The sequence below is a fragment of the Mobula hypostoma genome, chromosome 4 (assembly GCF_963921235.1).
Source record: "Mobula hypostoma chromosome 4, sMobHyp1.1, whole genome shotgun sequence".
Taxonomy (NCBI): domain Eukaryota; kingdom Metazoa; phylum Chordata; class Chondrichthyes; order Myliobatiformes; family Myliobatidae; genus Mobula; species Mobula hypostoma.
In genome coordinates this window covers 163,370,721-163,391,755 of record NC_086100.1, presented here as the reverse complement: position 1 = coordinate 163,391,755, position 21,035 = coordinate 163,370,721, and the positions used below count along the sequence as shown (strand labels likewise).

The window sequence follows — 21,035 nt, the reverse complement described above, 5'->3', positions numbered from 1 at the left end:
TAGTGTAAACAGTTTGTACAAGTTCTGTATAAACCCTAAACAGGGCCATTGTTTCGTGCTTCCTCAATATTTGCTAAGTTATTTCCTCAAAAATAGAACAATGCACCTTGGTATTATTCTCACGAGTTGATTTATCCTGTAATAAATAACGAAGTTGACATTTGCAACACAACACAGTGGTTATTGCAGTACATAAATGCTCCTGATTGAAACAAATACTGTGCTGTCATCCTTTACAGAGCTCCGGCTTCACTTGGACATCCTAAGCAGCTTTCAAACCTGCCCAACTTGCAATTGAATACACTCTGGTTTCACAAGAACAAAAGGTACTTTCTGAGCTGCAGCAAAACTTTAATAACGCAGCAACAGTCATAATGTGAACATGTACATAAGTGCATATGCAATATAATACAAAACAAGACAAGAACTGCTCCAAAAAGCTTAATCTATTTAAAGCACAAACAAATTAAGCAACAAAATGGTTCCTACTAAATTTGCATTCAAAATTTCCCTGTTCCTGCAAGGTTAATCTCACATAAAAATTCAACCATGAATATAATGCAAACTCCTAATGTGTTCCAATGCTAAAAAAGAAATAAGAGGGGAAAGCTATTAAGTAATGAATAATATTTTTCTTTCTTACTGCTAAGGTGGAGAATTTTCATGTGCCTTAGTAATAACTCTAATCAATTTATTTAACATTCAGAGGGGAGTTTCTGGATAATAAAAGGTATTTGCCATAGGTGATAGTGATAGCAAAGTGTCAGGATGAGTACTGCAATATGCACTCCTGCACTTCCCACTCTTAAAATGGGAACGGCTAGCATGGAATACAAAAATGCTATACAAGCTACTTTAGTACACAATTGACTGAGTTGCTCAAATTTGCCTTAAATCGTAGGTATTTTCTTTAAGTTCTTATTATGGAGAATAAAGCTGGTAGATTAAAAATAACAAAATTTACCTTTACTTAGAAACAAAGAGCACATTTGTTAGCAACTGCAGTTAGCACATCAGATTGAAAGAGGTTGAATGACCCTCCCCCTTTCTAGAAGGTTCTACAATTCTGCAAATTCTTGAAAAGTTATGGTTAATTTTACAGTATGCTTGAAAATATAATATTTGCATCTTGCACCTACTATCAGGAGCTGTCACACACAATTACCAACTTAATCTTATACTTGCTTATTCTATAGGAGATACCTCAATTGGCATATACAAAATTTGAAAAAGATATAATAAGGTACTCATTATAAATGAGACCAACTTAGATGCCACAGTGTTTATCATTATAATGTACATGAGTTTTTTTTTAGTCTTATTGAGGGTTATTTCTTTGGGATAATAGTTATTAAATAACTATTCCTTATTTTATTTGGTGTCAACAATACAGACATTAAGACATTACCCAATTTCTTATGGCAATGAACAGACAATAAACCAAATATTCAGAAAGCTTCTACTTCTTTCTTATACTCTGCTTATGATGAACTTTGTCATATTGAAATCAGTTCAAAAAGGCAATTGGTAAAAGGTTATCCAAATAAACCTTTTGTCCACTAGTATCAGATGAATTGCTTCCCAAAACTGTAGTTAGCCATAGTTTTCTACATATCAACAACTTGTGTACTTGCAGCCTGTCTGATCATTTGGAGACAATTACGAATCCAAATGAAGACAATCTTGACAACAATGGAATTGATTTCAAAGAATCCAAAGGAGAAAATCAGCATGGATTAATTGATAATAGCTGATGAACACCATCATTTTTATGATCACTTCCTCTTATCAGAAGTCTGATTCATTCACTCCATCTGCCTTATTAGTCCAGGGACAACTGGTAGTCAAACACATGTGGGAATACGGCCACAACAATGCCAGGCTGGGTGAGGAAGGCAGATTTTCTACAATGGACATTACTAATCCAGAGAGGTTTTTAATAACAATTCAATAGCTTCCTCATTAACATAACTTACATTACTGCAATTAACTTATTAAACTGAATTAACAGTTACCCAAGTCTTTGGAGGGTGGAGATACATCTCTGCCAAAGGAGATGCAAGGCGCTATTTCCCTCTGCACGCACCAGCTACTCGCCTGTCATCTAAGAAGTGAATCTGTCATCTAAGTGAATTGTTACCAGCAGTAAGTCACGGACCCTAAACCAAGAACAACATGGCCCACACGAAAAAGCCCAAAGTCGACCAGGAAAACCGTCAGTTCAAATCTGACTGGACTGATCAGTTTTGTTTTATTTTACCAAACCATGTCAATGCTAAACCGACATACTTAATATGCATGCAGTGCGTAGCTGTCTGCAAATCAGAAAATCTAAAGCCGCACTTCAACACTATGCATGCTGCCAGTTTTAATTCCAACTACCCTGCAAAATCAGATCAACAGAAACAACAAACTGCAAATATGATATCATACAAGCACTCCGTTTCTACTATCTGTAAGTCAACATCTGCACAAGAGAGCGCAACAGCTGCATCATTGCATGCGTCATGGAATCTTGCCAAAGCTAAGAAGCCATTTGCTGACGCCGAGTTGATTAAAACGTGTGCAATTGATATGGTTGGGAAAGTTTTAAGTCATGATGAGAAAACCAAGGAAACGGTTGTGGAACTATTAAAGACGGTGTCATTGTCGGCTAACACGGCAACAAGAAGAGTAGAAGTTTTAGCAGAGGAGTGTTTTTCCAATCTACTCACCGATTTGGTGAAAGCAGAAGCCATATCACTAGCCATAGACTCGTCCTATGACCGAACAGATATGGAAGAGCTATCTGTGTTCACAAGATTTTTTGATGGGAAGACCTTTCGGGAAGAGCTACCTTGTTTGCATCCTCTGCCTGGGCACACAACTGGGGGAAATAATTTTTACCAAATTGACACAGTTCTTTGAGAAGAATGTGAGCAAAATTGTGTCCATTGTCACCGATGGGGCTCCGTTGATGGTGGGACAACACAAGGGCTTGGTAAGCAGGTTTGCCGCTGTTAACCCAGCACTCTTGGCATTTCATTGCATTATTCACAAATCAGTGTTGTGCGCTAAACTGTGTGGGGAAATGAAAGAGGCGATGGATACTGTGACGAGACTGGTAAATTTCGTTCGTGAGAGTTCTGGTCTGCAACATCGCCTTTTCAGAGTATTGCTGGAGGAAATGTCAGCGGAACACAAAGACATTTTGCTGCATAATGATGTTCGCTGGCTGAGCAAAGGCTGTATGTTGGAGAGGGTGTGCGACCTGCGTGATCAGCCTGTGTCATTTTTATCCAGCCTGCAGAGCCAAAAAGCCCAAGGATTTAAGAGGTTTTTAAAGTGACAACAAGGTGATGGCACATGTTCTTTTATTGTGTGACATCATGTCTCATCTAAATCAACTTAATCTGCAATTACAAGGCAACAACAACACTGTTGTGGGCATGTACGAGTCAATTGAAGCTTTCCGGTCAAAGCTGAACCTTTTGGAGAGAGACATTCACGGAAGAAAGTTGTACTTTCCACGTCTGCGGGAGCATTGCGAGAAGAATGAAATGCGGGAGGATCCAGTGATGAAGGATTTCGTGACGAGCCTGGCAGAAAACTTCAGGGAACGATTTGAAAACTCCCCTAAACTCTCAGGTGACATCCTCCTCTTCCGTTCTCCATTTTGGCTGATGGCCAGTGGACTGCAGAGGCCAAAAGGCTGGTGCCTTCCATAGATGAGGCAACTCTTCAGATCGAGGTCTTGGAAATGGGAACATCTGATTTGCTCAAAGCACAACACAAGGACATTGGGGTGAGTGACTTTTGGATCAACGTGGTTCCCCAAGCTCAATTCAAAAACACGAGAGCTATTGCAATGGTCCTACTTACACTGTTCCCCTCCACGTGCATCGTTTTCCTCAATGAACACTATCAAGAACCAGGACGGAAACAGACTCTCCAATGCACATCTTGGCCAGTGCCTTAGGATTGCCACAACAGAGTACAGGCCCGACATCAGAAGGATTGCCTCATCCTGTCGCTATCACTTCTCTCACTGATTTATTTTTGCCCATTTGTCAATCTTATTGTGGTATAATAATAATACTGACAACTTCAACTTCATACTTCAAATGCTACATAGCTTAATTAAAAAGAACAAATAGATCAAATGAGAGAACAGAAACAGTGGAAAAAGCAGTACTACTAAAACTTTGTGTGGAAGAGAAATGTTCTTTGTGTGGAAGAGAAGTGGTGAAGACTACCATGTTTAGAGTGAGTGTATGTGTGTGTGTATTTTAAGTGCCAGGTGAGTTCTCAATGTGACAGCTGACAGTTGTGATAGCTAGAATCATAATTATAAGGTGGGTTTTGGACTTATTTTGCTTCAAGAGTGCATTTTTTTTCTTGTGTGACCCACACACAGGCTTTGAGAATCCCAGGCCTAAATTATTACTACTACCACTACTACTAATAATAATAATGGTAATAGCAGCAACAACATCTGTCCATAAAACAACTTACTGGCGCAATGAAAAAAACCCTGGATGTTTTGGCCCTTGACTTGGCATGCTTGACATAATTTGGCCCTTGTGGAAAACTAATTGGGGAACCCTTACCTATGTCATATAACATGGCACATAATGAACAAACAAATATCTTTGGATCAATAATTTAGGCCTCTGGACATTAGTGCAGTAACATAATAATGCAAAATATAATTGTATTTTTAAGAAAGATTAAATGCTTAAAATTGACAGGTTATTACTTAATTAAAAATACACAATTTTAATTGAAGAAAGCGTGAACTAATTTACAATGCAATGGCTGTAATTGAGCCATAATCCAACTTCACATTTTTGCACAAGAGCCAACCAGCTGTCCTTGGCAATTTCCATATTTCAAGTCAAGTCAAGACACTTTTTATTGTCATTTCGACCATAACTACTGGTACAGTACACAGTAAAACGAGACAACGTTTTTCAGGACCATGGTGCTACATGAAACAATACAAAAACTACACTGAACTACGTAAAACAACACAAAAACTACACTACACTACAGACCATCTATAAGGAAAAAAGGTAAGAGTAAACTTGCTCAGCCTGCCTTACCATTACACTACTTCAAATACAGAGTATCCAACATAAATGAGTTACAGGAGCAGTGAGACAGCAGCTCCAATTGCTGTACTGCCATGCTGCCCTCTAGGGGTTCTGGTGAGAATGTTGCTTGTAATGTAAATAAAGTGAAGAGCACAGAGTAACTCACGTAAAAGTTGCTGGTGAACGCAGCAGGCCAGGCAGCATCTCTAGGAAGAGGTACAGTCGACGTTTCGAGCCGAGACCCTTCATCAGGACTAACTACAAGTTTTTTTGTAGGACCAGGCAGTCTGGCAAGACTTACATTTTACTGCTCATTTAATTGGCCTTGAAAGTGGTGACTGAGTAAGGTGGTGAGTAAGTGACATGCCTTTTGGAATATGGAAAGGAGGGAAGGCATCTCTGGTGGTGACTTTCACCCTGGAGATCAAAGACATGGTAGAAGATTATCCATTAAACACGGAGGATAGTAAGTAGAAGCTGAAGATGAGAGGAAGTCTTTCATGATTTGCTGGGATGGGAAAAGGATGAGTGCAAGTACAGCAATAGACAAATTGAGGATCCTGTTACCTATCATGGAGTGGCATATTTGGAAAAATAACATGAAAAGAAATGAGAGAATCTGGGAAGATGGATTTAAATCCCTCACCAGCAGCATAATGGGAGGAAGTGCAATATAGCTTGGGTTTTCAACTCATTGGATTTGGTTCCATTGCCAATATCATGAAAAAGAATATTTTTTAAAGTGCTGAAAATCTTTAAACATAACAATGGATGGAATACTCTCCACTTCTCTAGATAAGTACAGTACTAATAACCCTCAAGATGCTTGACACTATGCAGTGCAAAGCAGCCCACTTGGTTGGCACCCTTCTACCAATCAACATATTAATTTCCTCCAACACTAGCACACATTGCACACCAACTATAAAGTGCATACTGTGAACAACATTTTCTACAATCAAGCACAAGGACAGAAAATGCATAGGACTTGTAGGTTCCCCTCCAAGTGACACACTATCCTAACTTGGAAATAAGTTATCAGTCTTTTGTTGTCTCTGTGTCTATTTCTTGGAACTTCTATCAGCAAAAGAATAGCAGGTCATCACTACCTTCAAGAACAATTAGACGAGTAATAAAGGCCACCCTTGCCAGCAACTGCCTGGTCCCCTCAAAAATTAAAATAATACACTTAGTTATAGAATAGTCATTTGAGCTTTGTTTATTTTTAAATTCTGTATTACATTTAGTTTCCTTATCTAGATCATCAATATCCTTCTGGAAAAGAAATCTTCCACCTTCTCTCTTCTGGTCTTACATTAATGTGATTGACTCAACAGACACCTGAAATGACTTCACAAGCCACACAGTAGTGTCCATTTAATGCAAGACAATAAACATTGACTTTTCGACCAATACAAAACATAGCAAACAATGCATATGAATTCACAGCTCCTGCATATAGGTAATAAATTCTCACATACCAGTTACACAATGTTAAATACGCCACACCGATAACTCAACACTTGGAATCTTTAAAAAAAAATCCAAGGTTGAAATCAACTGATAAACGAACCCATTCAGATCCTGTTGTTCATACTTTTATACCCTTCCACCCTGAAGAGGTCTAAGCAGATTTGTTGGTTTCCTTGTTGCTTCAAATTTATAAAAGGTATTTCAGGAATAGCTCTGAACTCACATGAGCATTGATTGTTAATAGTAAAAAGCAAACACAAAATATCTCAATTACATCCAAAGTAATAAACACCTTGTGAATAGAAATAAATTGTCCAGATTTCGTTCACATAATTAATGATCATTGCCAGACAAAGACACAAGAAATGTGCACATCATTTTTGCTGAGATAAACATCAGATAAGAATAGGCTTTGCACAGAGGAGCTTTGAATATACTTTGGTGTCAACAACTGCTAAACACTAAGCAATAAATGTACAAGAGGTATGTTGCAACATTACATACTAAAAAAAGCTGGGTAAGGCTACTAACTTTGAAATCAAACAGAACCGGTAGATTTTCAAATGGTCTGTTTACAATCTTGGAACCATCACAGGAAAAACTTGGGTTGAAACAAGTCTGAAACGAACTGTTTGTTCAGCATGTGATTTCTACTTTACACAGAGCTTAAGAAACATTTTCAATTAAAAAGTTGATAGAAGTGCGCTAGATGTTTGCTGTGTGAAACAGAAGTGAAGTATAAACTACTGGACTTCTTTTAAAATTAGTCAGATAAAGAATAATTTAGTATTCAGCATTACAGTATACTTTTGATGGCTGAATTATACACTATGTGACATTATTGCTTTGCATAGTCTCATATGAATTCAAAAGAATGTACCCCAAAGGCTGAATTGCCATCACAAGGCAAAAAGGCTACTCACCATCAAAATACTATCCTCTAAAAGCTGACATCTCAAACAGTTTTATAAAAGCTGCAATGTAACTGTAAGAAAGCCCCTCTTAATCAAATAATTAATATTCTAACAAAATAAACTAGAACGGATCTCAAGCCATGGTGTTCCTATTCTACTCATTTTCAAATTCTTTAAACAATGCTCCATTATTTTTTTAGAAGATGAAACAGAAAAAAATTGACTGACAGTTAACTTGTATCCAAATACAAACTCTTTTACCTAGCTGTCACAAAATTCAAGATTCTATACCACTAGAATGATTCATAGAACTATGAGCCAATCTGCTTTGATTATAAAGGTAAAATCACATCAGTTTGTAAAGCATGGACATATAACACTTATCCTAAATGTTATTGGCTCAGGATGATCCCAGGACTTGAAACTACTATAATCACAAAAGGCCATGCAGTAACGGTCAATATACTCAATAACTGTTGCTTGTGCATGCTTCTAGGTTTATTAAATAAAGTAATCTCACCAGTGCCTCCCAACTGTTGAATGGCCGGAGTTCAATGATCTTCTGAGCTTTTTTCAGAGAACACTGAGGTATGAGAGTAAGCTCATCTACTGTAGCATCTTGCAGGAAACTGATAATTTTAGTCCGATATTCATCTTCCACTTCTTCACCTCCACTACTGTAGTCTTCATCAAGCGAACTCTCACCACCAGAAGCAATGGACGTGACGTCTTCAGAATCACTACTTTCCCTCCGAATTATTCTGCTACCTTTTTGTCCTTTGTCGTGTTTTTTACTTTTAACATTCTGTTCTTTTCTTGCTTCAGTTTCTTTCAGTTGAATTGATCTCTCTTTTGGCTGTGTTTTAAGATTTGAAATGGCGTCTTTTCCGTTTATGGTTTCAGGTTCTGGCACACAAGGCACTTCATCTACTTGCATAAAGAAATACATTTCAGTTCGAATGGTTATTGTAGAGGGAAAGTCTAAGTGAAAATGAAATGTCACCTCCAAATTTTTAAAGAAACTCTTCATTTGAAGTACTGTCTTAAGGTAAGCCAAGATAAAAATGTCAATATTATTCCATGATTAAGCTGACAAGAACAAAGCTTTTATTAAAATATAGAGATTAAACAAGAGGAAGAGGAGGCCATTTTCCTCTTCAAGTTGTACTATCATTTATTATAACAATGACTGATCGCCCACTTCAGTGCCCTGTTGCGGCCTTCTTCTCATATTCCTTGTATATTTTAATGCTGAAGGGATCATCTCCTAAAGTAAATGTTTTGACATGGCCTCCACTGCCGTCTGTGATACTGAATTTAGCAGATTCAACCACCTCTGGTTGAATTACTCCCTGTCTGCTCTCAATCACATACCTCAATTCCTGATGCTATCACCACTAGTTCTGCACTGTTCCATCATTAAAAACATCCTCCCTGTATCTAGTCAGTCACACGAGTAAAACTTTATAGGTTAATGAGATCCCTTCCCATTCTTCAGTGAATATATGTCTAATCAACCCACTCTCTTCTTGTACATTAGCCCTGCTGCACTAGGTACATGGCAAAAGCACCCTTCCTCTGACAGGGAAACAAGAACTCCAGATGCAGTCTCACCAAAGAACTGAACAGATGACCAATCTTTGTAATTAAAAATCATATCAATATACTTTGATTATACTTTATAGTGCACCTATTTTATGCCATTTCCAGTGGATACGGCAAACCCAATTTCCCAAAATTGCTCAAAAATTAGAGACAGTCTGAAGCTGTCAAAGCTGATTAGGACTTTTCTTCATTGTTATTTTACCAAAATAATTTAGCACCATGAAAGGCAAAGTCACTCAAGTTCAGATTTTCTTTCTAATTTAAATATATGACCACAGAGCATAATTGAGTACCACGATAGTTTAGTGATCAGTGCTACACTATTGCAGCTCGGAGCATTCTGGAGTTCAATTCCAGCTCCGTTCTGTAACGAGCCTCTGTACGTCTTCCCCATGAATGTGTAGGTTTTCTCCGGGTCCTCTGGTTTCTTCCCACAGTCCAAAGACATACTGGGTAGTTAATTGATCATTGTAAATTGTCCTGTAACTAGGTTAGCGATAATCAGGTTTGTTATTGGCTGCTGGGGTACAGTAGCTCGAAGGGCCACTCTACGCTGGGATGGAGGGAAGGTGGAAGGCATGAATGGATGTATAAACTAATAATTATATGAATATATAAAAGTAATTCTGAAAAAAATCCTGAATAAATTAGAACTTAATAGTTAATTTCTACCTTATAATACCTGCTTTCAACTGCTATGGAATGTTGTGCACTTGATGTAATTTCTCCTCAAAGTAATTTCTTTGAGGAAAATGTACTCCACCTTGGATGATCTTGAAGCACGAACTCACCTGAGCACAGCATACTGTAATTTAACTGCTTGAAAGTGTAGAAGAAAATATTCTACATTTGCATAATTTCACTCTAGTTTTATTTTCGAAAAACCTTTCAGCTGACTTTAAATAAAAGAACAAAAATAGAGCTAACCTGAATCTTGATTGGCAAACACCTGCAAAGCTTCTAAGGCCTCCCAATAGGACCAGTCATGTTCTTTCAAAACTTCTCTAAGCTCCTAATAAAGAAAGGAATGAATTGCAGAGGCAACAATTATAAAATGAAGCATATTCTGAAGCTACATTCAATTATGCTTATGCAACTATGTAGATTGTGATGACCAATTTCTCTCACAATGTATTTGAGGGTATTGCATAGTTACAGTGCAATAACACTTAGGTTAACAGTGTACCAGAAACACCAATACTACAGCTATTTGGTATCCATATTTAAATAACAAGCATGTTTTAGAATGGACCATGCGTAAAATTATTCATTAGCATTGTTTGAGGCCTTATTCCATTTTTGGAATATAAATTCTGTAAGTTATTAATTACGGAAAGTACTTCTGATTTTTTATTACTTTATATTTAAGTAATTATTTCCTCTCTCGGCCCAATAACCACACACAGGTCTCAAGGACTGAAAGTGATTGAAGCACAAATAAAAATAAATATATTTACTCTGTGACTAAATTGCCTTACTGGTATGAATAAAATCAAACAGAGAAATCAATGAAATAAAATTTTCAGTGTCAACCATATTTCAGATGATGTGTAAAATGGGACTTCTAATTTAGATTTTTGTAATCTAATTTTCTCCTGAAAGTGATTTGAAGGAAGTCTGCAATAGGATTTGGTTTAAAGTATTCAAAATGACACAACATGGCAAATGATCACTATTCCCAGAGCAGATAAAAATAGGAAGTGTTGAAAGGACTCTCTACAAATATCAAAACATAATCTAATGCAAGTGTTTTTACTCTATTTAACTGCATAACTCACTGCTGTTCCTAACATTCCATATGGCTGTCATTCAAAAATACACAATTTTTTCATACAATTGTATTGAAACCAATTAAGAGATGTGCAAAGTAATAACAAATAACAAATGACATCAACTTTTCCATCGTGGAAATATAACACAAGAGTGGTTCATAGAAAATTTGAAATTGAAATCTTGCCCATGTGTTGAATACAAAAACAGAAAAATGTCTTTAAGACATAATGACCTACTCAGACAAAATTTATTTTATAAACCCTTCTAGCAATATGAAGGATTACTTTTGGTTTCAGAGCACCATAAAGCTGACAGCAGCTGCACAACTTGCCCCAAATGCACAATAAACATGGTCAGTGTCAGCTCCCCATTTTATCCAGGAAGTCATTGCAAGTTTTCACAGAATCACAGAATTGTAAAGCACAACAACATGCCCTTCAGTCACCTCTTCCAGCTGACCGTGCCTCCTCTTCTTCCACAATGTGGCTACTCTCATCGATATTCATGGCATTAGGTTGGAGACTACACATCATGATCCGTCTAGGTAGCCTCCAACCTAATTGCATGAATATTGATTTCTCCTTCTGGTAATTTATTTTCTTTTTTCCACCTCTTCTATTCCCCACTCTGTCTTCTTATGTCTTCTCCTTACCTGCCTATACCTTCCCCTTGGGCCCCTCCTCCCTCCTTTTCTCCCACGGTCCACTTTCCTCTCCTGTCAGACTCCTTTTCTCCAGCACTATACCTTCCTTTCCCTCCTGGCTTCACTCATCACCTCCCTTCCCGCTTCCTTTTTATTCTAGCGTCTTCCCCCTTCCTTCTGGACCTGAAGGGCCTCAGCCCAACACCCTGATTGTTTGTTCCTGATCTGCCGCGTTCCTCCAGTATTTTGTGTGTATTACCTGAGTCCATAAATAATGTCCTTTGCTCTCTGCTCTGTACCCTGCCTATTAACGCTACACTGCCTGGTACCCTTACTCAGACATATATACAATTTGATCCACATATACATTCACTATCAATATAAAAAAATAACGTACAGGCAAAAGAAATACGTGTAATTTGTCTGTCACCTTAGGTGAAAGATTTGCTTCACAATGACTATACACCTTGGCCTTTCTCAGTTTCCTCTTGTTTTGATGACATAGATATGGCTGCATTCAATTCTCACACACAGGGAGACTGAGGACCAAAAACCAATAACATGGAATGGAATCTACTGTCAGTGTGAACTTCTGTCAACTTCATCAGCAATGCCTTGTAAACTCCTTTCAAATCATCTGCAAGCTAGGCATTTCAATAAATCAGATATGTCCCCCATCACCTTAAAACTGATCTGCTGCTCACAACTGTTGTGATCTAATAACATCTTGCGACACATGAAGTTTTTGTGTAAAGTCAACAGAATTGCAAATCAATTCAGTTCTAACCTGTAGTTCACTTTGAAGAATAAGATCGTGCATAATAGGAATTCACACAAAACTGCAAAAACTGATTTCACAAGAAGTTATTAAAACAACCATCTCAGTCTTTCAGGCTATTTCCGACTAGGTATGCAACCCAATCAACTATGTTTGAAATAGTTCAAATACATCCCTTAAAAGTAAATAATGCTTACAATAATTTTTGGAAGAAGGTTAACTTACCTCTTTATCTAAATCTGGAAACTTATTGTGAAGCTTTCTCAATAGAGAGTCTTTCCTTTCATAATCTTCTATGGAGTCTTGTGACGCGAGCTAAATTAAATGGGAAGACATTACACATATCGTCCCTTAAGTATCAAAACTGGACATGTTAATATAATCAATAATGGTTCTGAGACACACAAACCTATCTATATTCTTACTTTATTCCTGCATAGCAACATCTCCAATGTTTAAAGATTCATGTAAACACTCAAGTGCAACATTACTCTTTATCCCAAAAAGCAATCACAACTTTTCTCTCTCTCCAGTAGCCTTAATTCTGTGCGTGGGAATGAGTATTAGTAGATGATCAAAATTTTAAACTGCTACAGAAGAACAGCAATAAGAACCACCTAAATTTCAGAAGGGAACATTTCCTAGTACAGGTCGACCTTCTATAATCCGGCACCATTGGGACCTGAGGAGTGCCGGATTAGTGTAAATGATGAATTACAGAAGGATCACATTAAGCAATAGCTAACCACCTCATCATACGTTTAAAATATCAAAGGATTCAAAGGTTCATTTAATGTCAGAGAAATGTATACAATATACATCCTGAAATGCCTTTTTTCCCCCGCAAATATCTACGAAAACAGAGGAGTGCCCCAAAGAATGAACGACAGTTAAATGTTAGAACCCCTAAGTTCCCCCCATTCCCCTCCCTCCCACTACCAGCACTCAAGCGTGAGCTAAGCGATAGCAAAGACACAGACTTGTAGTTACCCCAAAGACAACATTGTTCACCCGATAGTTCGATATGCTGCAGGCTCTCACTTTCTCCCCTAACAAGGGAGAAAGTGGTGACTCATGTAAATCAGTACAAGTTAGATAATAATGAAACAGAAATATTCAATGAGTAGCAAGTGAAATTTTAATAAAGTGATATACTGTACAGGCACAGATAAAATAAAGAGTACAGGTAAATATACAGGAATTAATTTATACAGAACAGTTGAGCACTTCTGCTTCTAAAGTGAGACGTTTAATATATCTTCAGGCAGAGTTACACGTCTTCAAGTGTGGACTTCTGCAGAAGCAGAAGTAGGAAAAAGGAGGTCTTCTAGACGCCACATTTCATGCGACTGCCAGGCGGCCGGGGATTCGGTACTGGGCTCTTCCCTCTTAAATTCAGCAGGTCACCACGTCTGATCTAAGGTCGCAGGCAGAAGAGAACAGAGCACCAGTCGGGCGATGGCGGAGGGCAATGCGTGACTGCCGGCAGGTGGACCGACCCAGTGCGCGCCAGCTCCCCCGCTGCTGGGGGGTGAGACGGGTGGGTACCGGCGGCTGCACCTCACGCAAATGATAGTAATAAATGCAGGAGAACAAGCAGGAATCGCCTTGTCTATGCTTACGAGAGCACGCCACCACGTGAACAGATCTAGTGCAACCAAAACAATGTGCAGCAGATTGGTATGGTGGCCTGGAAAATTTGAAATTACAGTTGCACGGAAAATCTGAAATCAGTGCGGATTATCGAAGGAACCGGATTACAGGTAGTTGGATTAGTGAAGGTCGCCCTGTAGTGTGATATTTTTGTATAACCAGGAGTCCTAAAATTAAAAACATCTCAGCCGTTAGAACAGCTGGTACCAGTGGTGGAATCCAAAGAAGCTGATGATGTAGATAAACTGAAGAATGTTAGTAAAATGAACCATCAATCCAATTTCTCATCACATGATATTCAGGGGACTATTGACAGTATATGTATCTATACTGAGTGTCAGCTATGATGTCAAAATTTAAGAAAATTGGTAAACATTCTTCTTTTCAATAACTATGACATTGTAAAACCATAATCTTTACCACACTCTTAATGCCTGACCTAGCTGGATTTGGATCTCATTAATATTCACAGCAATGGTAATTGGTCAAATGGTAAATAGCAGGCACTTATAATTCTGCACTTTGGGGAAGAAAAACTGGGCCAAGGTCAGGGTCAAGTTGTGCTATTACTGGAGGAATACTATGATATAAACTCTTATCCCTTCCTCTTGATAACTTCTAGACTATAGATATTGAAGTGTTGTCATTCGATTGCTGAAAACTGTTAGGAACTGGCTTTGCAGCTGCTTACTAAACTCATTCCTCAGGAAGATAAACAAAGGCAGGTGAAAGAATTCTTTCTTCACTAAGGAAAAAATTAATGTTTTGCAGTTTAGGGCTTCTTTCTAAACCAAAACACACAAATAAAACTAAGCTGGTGTACACAACTCAGAATACTGACTATGAAAAAATTGCCCAGCAGGGCGTAAAGGCCAGAAACATCTTAAAAATTGCCACAGTAATTTTAGAAACGTATCACAACTTTTACACGGACAATATTTTGATTTCTCCTCAGCCTACTTAATATAGTTAAAATATCCAAACAGATGTTGGGGGAGGGGGTAAGAATCACATTTTTAATGGCAATATGTACCTTCAAATCTTCCCAAATTAAGACTCCCAAATTATTTTAAACAGTGTTTTATGTGTTTAAGTTAATACTTATTTTAACATTATTGTAACAATGAGAAAATAGAGCACACCATTATTAATGGACAACACTTGCACATTCTCTGGCATCATCATATCTAAAAATATAGCAATTAGTAAATTGTCAATAGTGACATGCTGCTTCTTCACAGGTTCCAAAGCCGCTCCTTTTTTGTGTGTGCAATGAAAATAAGTATTTCACTGTCCAAACCCTGAAAACCTATTGCTCTATTGAATGAAAATTAATTGACTTTTAAAAGTTATGATTAACCTTGAGCAATTTTTAAATGCGTGGAGAATTATTCACTCAAAAATGATTTTTTAAAAAAGTTGATTATTTCAACTATTTAATTCTTACAATTACTTCCCAATCTTTATTGTACTTTCTCCAAACTGACTTCGTTTTAAGTCAAGCTTTTTACTTCCTTACAGTGAAAATTCTTTAATCTGTTTGGTTGATCAATCAATGACAATCCAACTCTGTTGTCTGCCACAGATTCAGTATAATACACCCAGTCTTCAGGTCAAATTGAGATACAGAAGCCTGTATCTGTTCAATCCAAGGGCAACATTTTCTCAGTAAAGAGGCATGTATTACCTCTTTACCACTGACCACATTGGCAACAAAATCCATTGCCTCATATCCTCCAGATGGAATGAGTAACTTATATGGGATTATTTGTTGGTTTAAAAAACATTGCATGGAAAACAGTGTCAGATTGCAAACAGGCTTGAAAAATTGAAATTATTCATAATCTTAACTACAGCGATAAATCAATGTCTTCAGCTAACTTTAAAATAAAGGGTACTCGTCAATATTGCAATAACAACACAGAGATGGTATTTGAATCTCAGACACCATTTGCCAAACCACAACAACACACACACAATGCTGGAGGAACTCAGCAAATCAGACAGCATCTATGGAAATAAATGAACAGTAGATGTTTCAAGCTGAGACTCTTAATCAGGACTGGAAAGGAAGGGGAAAGACATCAGAATAAAACGGTAGTGGGCGGGGGGGAGAGCGGAAGGAGGACAAACTAGCAGGTCATAGGTGAAGCCGGGGGGTGGAGAAGAGGGAAGCAAAGGACCAATTAGATCTCTCTATACTGTAACATTCATATAATTCATTTCAATCTAGTCAAAACAGAGCTGGTTAAATCAGAAACTTTCAAAGATTACATTCCTACTGCTGAAGCAGCCCAAATAAATAACACAGAACTATCTGACAATCTGGCATGGAAGAGAGTGTTTAGAAATTAACTCTTTGGTAGTTCCTTATTAACTTTGTTATCCATAGTCTCCCAGCCAAACTAACAGATTCATAATGTTACTTGGTCTTATATATGACTTGCAAAAACTCCTGGTGATGCCATGGTTTTATAATGGTATTTAAAGCAAACAAAAAAACTCGCACAACAAAAGATAAACACTACAGTTTAAGTCAGTTATTCAGAATCTGCACAAATCTGTATATAGCCAGAGTTTAAGAAAACTTGCAAGCCAGCAGTAAATTAGGAAATTCCAGACAAGGTGTTGGCTACAACAATTTACAAAATACATCAAAGTTGCTGGTGAACGCAGCAGGCCAGGCAGCATCTCTAGGAAGAGGTACAGTCGACGTTTCAGGCCCAGACCCCTCGTCAAGACTAACTGAAGGAAGAGTTAGTAAGGGATTTGAAAGTGGGAGGGGGAGGGGGAGGGGGAGATCCAAAATGAAAGGAGAAGACAGGAGGGGGAGGGATGGAGCCAAGAGCTGGACAGGTGATTGGCAAAGGGGATATGAGAGGATCATGGGACAGGAGGCGCGGGGAGAAAGACAAGACAAGTCGGGGGCAGGGGGGGGACCCAGAGGATGGGCAGGGGGTATAGTCAGAGAGACAGAGGGAGAAAAATGAGAGTGAGAGAAAGAATGTGTGTATAAAAATAAATAACGGATGGGGTATGAGGGGGAGATGGGGCATTAGTGGAAGTTAGAGAAGTCAATGTTCATGCCATCAGGTTGGAGGCTACCCAGACGGAATATAAGATGTTGTTCCTCCAACCTGAGTGTGGCTTCATCTTTACAGTAGAGGAGGCCGTGGATAGACATGTCAGAATGGGAATGGGATATGGAATTAAAATGTGTGGCCACTGGGAGATCCTGCTTTCTCTGGCAGACAGAGCGTAGGTGTTCAGCAAAGCGGTCTCCCAGTCTGTGTCGGGTCTCGGGCAACACCTTATATTCCGTCCGGGTAGCCTCCAACCTGATGGCATGAACATTGACTTCTCTAACTTCTGCTAATGTCCCACCTCCCCCTCGTACCCCATTTATTTTTATACACACATTCTTTCTCTCACTAACCTTTTTCTCCCTCTGTCCCTCTGACTATACCCCTTGCCCATCCTCTGGGTTCCCCCCTCCCTTGTCTTTCTCCCTGGGCCTCCTGTTCCATGATCCTTTCATATCCCTTTTGCCAATCACCTGTCCAGCTCTTGGCTCCATCCCTCCCCCTCCTGTCTTCTCCTATCATTTTGGATCTCCCCCTCCCCCCTTCAAATCTCTAACTCTTCCTTCAGTTAGTCCTGACGAAGGGTCTCGGCCTGAAATGTCGACTGTACCTCTTCCTAGAGGTGCTGCCCGGCCTGCCGCGTTCACCAGCAACTTTGATATGTGTTGCTTGAATTTCCAGCATCTGCAGAATTCCCGTTTACAATTTACAAAATACCTGGTATCTCCTGCATAAGTAGTTATGAAAGCTGAGGCACTCCATCTTTAGCACTGGCAGTAGGATATAGCTTAATTAGTTTTATAATCCTCATTTAAATATTTTACTGAACATTTGCAAATGTAAATAAAATTTAGGAAATAATTTAGGTAGTTCTAATTGAAAACCTACTCGATTAGGTTTCTTCTTCTTTGTGGTGATGGAAATGGGGAGATCATCACTTTCGTCAGAGCTGTTATTCTGGAATGCTTCAAGTTTCCTTTTCCGAGGAGTGGCTGAAAAGATAAAGACAAGCTTTCAAGTTGCTCCTTGTTCATTATCTGTCCATAGATTATGATGTATTTTATGCTAATGGGTGAATGCAAAACCAAGAACAAGTAATAATTTTTAGATATATTTTGAAGGACCCCTTTTATAGCTCATTTCTTAAAAGTACACAAGGCACAGTGGTGAGCGCCTTCTTTGATTTGCAGTTTTTAAAAGGACCACTCCCATCATTGGCATTCTCTTCTCCAGGCCTCCTATTGGGCAGACAATCCAAAAGCCTAAAAGATCACACCACCTAGCTCAAGGAGAGCTTCCACCCCAATGTTTTAAAACCAATGAACAGACATCTTGTACAACATAATGGACTCTTGATCTCACAATCTACCTTTGACGTGACCTTGCATGCCTCCGTAACTGTGACACTATATACTGCATTCTGTAACTATTTTGTGCTCAATGTCCTGATGCGATGAAATAATCCTATGCATTGCCTGCAAAACAACATTTTTCACTGTACGTTGGTTCATGTGGCAATAATAAACCAATTTAATTTACCAACACTAAAGTTACTAAGTTTAATAAAACTGGTATGCAGACACCGATCCTCAAGAACAAAAGGTGGTGGATACAGCCCAGTCAACCACACAAAAGGCCTTCACTACCACTGAGCACATCCCTAAGGAGTAATGACATAGAAAGCAACATTCTCATCAAGGACCCTCACCACCCAGGCCATGCTCTCTTCTCACAGTTGCCACCGAGAAACAGGTACAGGAGCCTTAGGTTCGACTCCACTAGTCTAAGGAACAGTTATTTCCCCACAACCATTGGGCTCCTGAACCATTGTGGATAACTTCACTCACAATACTGAACTAATCAGTAAACACAAGCCATGGATTCACTTTCAAGGACTCGATTCAGTATTATTTATTTATTTTTGTGTATTCACACAGTTTGTCGTCTTCTGCACATTGGCTGAATGTCACAGTGTGCAGTTTTACATTGATTCTATTGTATTTCTTTGTTCAACTGTAAATGCCTGCAAGAAAATGAATCTCAGGGTAGTACATGGTTACATACACATACTTCAGTAACAACTTTAAACTAGTTCAATAGTTTTAATTTTGATCAACTGTGCAGGTCTATACATCCCTTTAATGCAAAGTGACTATTACACTACTGAGCAATTGTCTTTAAAAACACCATTTTTAAAAATTATAAAAATACCATCTAGGTTTTGTAGAGGATCAGCAACTGGGGTTTCATTCAGTATCTAATATTTTTGAGGAAATGGGCAGAAGCAACATGCAGAATGAAGACAAATTGTCCCTACATTATACTTGTTATCAGTTACAAAATATATACAGTATTAAGACAATAGTTTACAAATTCAGTTTACAATGGCCAGATCATTTCAGGAAGGTGTCAACAAAATTTTGACATCATAGACACTATGGGAATGAAAAAGAGTGTAAACATGAAAACATAACAAAATGTTAAAACTTTACCAACAGGATGGTACTTTCTTGTCATGGTAAAAGTTCAGCCTTTTTTTCAATGAACAGTAAAACTGCAATTAAGAGCAAAATGCATACGTCCTATAGGTGAGAAAAGATGGAATTTTTTTGAGAGTCCCATATGTGATACAATTTCAAAACAGTGGCATACTTCATTGGTGCAGATGGAAGTCTTCATCACTAAATGAAGAGAAAAATATCTTTCCCTGATCAAAAGAAAATCTGCAGATGCTGGAAATCAAGGTAATACATGCAAAATGCTGGAGGAACTCGTCAGGTTTTATGGCCTACTGTGTTCTTCCAGCATTTTGTGTGTATTACTTTTATTTCTCTCTTTTATGTAAACATGTGTATATACTATAGTGTTTGCACATTCTATTTTATTTTAATATATAGCTACAGTAAAAGGTTCATCAAGATAAGCTTAAGAATTTATCAGTTTAGACTGGGAAGTTAACTAGTATGTTAACTGAAGGAAGAATACAGCGCCTTGTAAAACTATTCGGCCCCTAATCCTTTGTTCACAAAAATGAGTATTACAACCAGGGATTTTCATCAATTTAATTGAGAATTTTCATTTGTGAATCACATGCTCCTTTTTCACAGTAGAGCCCAAAAACAGAAAATTATAAAGAATGAAATACTAAGAAATCAAAACCTGAAATATCAGCAGTTCAAAAGTATTCATCCCTCTTTGCTCAGTACTTAGTTGAACCACCTCTTGCAGCTACTACAGATAGTAGTCTCTTTGGATAAATCTCTAATAGCTTTACACAACATGATGGATCAAGATTTGTCCATTCCATTCAAAATTCCCCAAGCTGTGCCAAGTTAGTTAGGGGGTGGTGGTGGACAGCAATCTTGAGGTCTTGCCAGAGATGAGAATCAGAATTGTTTAATATCACCAAAATAAAATATATGCAATAAAATTTGTTAACTAAGCGGCAGCAGTATAATGCAATACATGATAAATATAGAAAAGTACATAAAACTATATATATTTATTTAATTCCGCCCCCCCCCCCCCCCTTTCATGCTGGACTACACTAAACTCAGATGTGCCTTTGAGATGGTCATGCACCGTTCCCCAGATTTGTGCTTCCCGATTATCCTTTCCCTGACTTGTCTTGAATACTTTTTTTTGTCTTCATTTTGATTTGGTCTGTTGAAAATTTACCATATTGTTCGACCTTTCAGACAGAGGGGTATTTATTGTTATGAATTCACTGAAAACTGGTGATGCTCTAATTTTCTACATCATCAAATCAGGTGAGTTGGTAACATAATATTGTATATTGCATCTGAGGCAAGTTAGAAACCATAGAAAAACTACAGCACAGAAACAGGCCTTTTGGCCCTTTTTGGCTGTGCCGAACCATTTTCTGCCTAGTCCCACTGACCTGCACACATAGAAACCATAGAAAAACTACAGCACAGAAACAGGCAAAGCTAGTGTAGAAATTACAAAGGAGATTAATGTTTTCAGCCTCACAAATTTGGTTTTAATTTTTTAGTAACTTATTGCCAGACTTTGAAA

General features: G+C 38.1%; 1 protein-coding gene across 3 annotated transcripts in view; it reads right to left on the bottom strand.

Annotated features, from left to right (window-relative positions):
* Positions 1-21,035, bottom strand: part of LOC134345728 (SWI/SNF-related matrix-associated actin-dependent regulator of chromatin subfamily A containing DEAD/H box 1-like) — an 83,960-nt gene that overhangs the window by 38,183 nt on the left and 24,742 nt on the right. For 2 of the 3 annotated variants that reach the window (XM_063046852.1, XM_063046855.1), the window contains exons 5-8: positions 17,886-17,989; positions 12,487-12,576; positions 9,995-10,079; positions 7,983-8,392 (exon numbers count right to left, since the gene is read on the bottom strand). In XM_063046852.1, coding sequence (XP_062902922.1) covers positions 7,983-8,392; positions 9,995-10,079; positions 12,487-12,576; positions 17,886-17,989 — 689 coding nt within the window. The remainder of the gene's footprint in view (positions 1-7,982; positions 8,393-9,994; positions 10,080-12,486; positions 12,577-17,885; positions 17,990-21,035) is intronic. The other variant, XM_063046854.1, reaches the window with a different exon arrangement.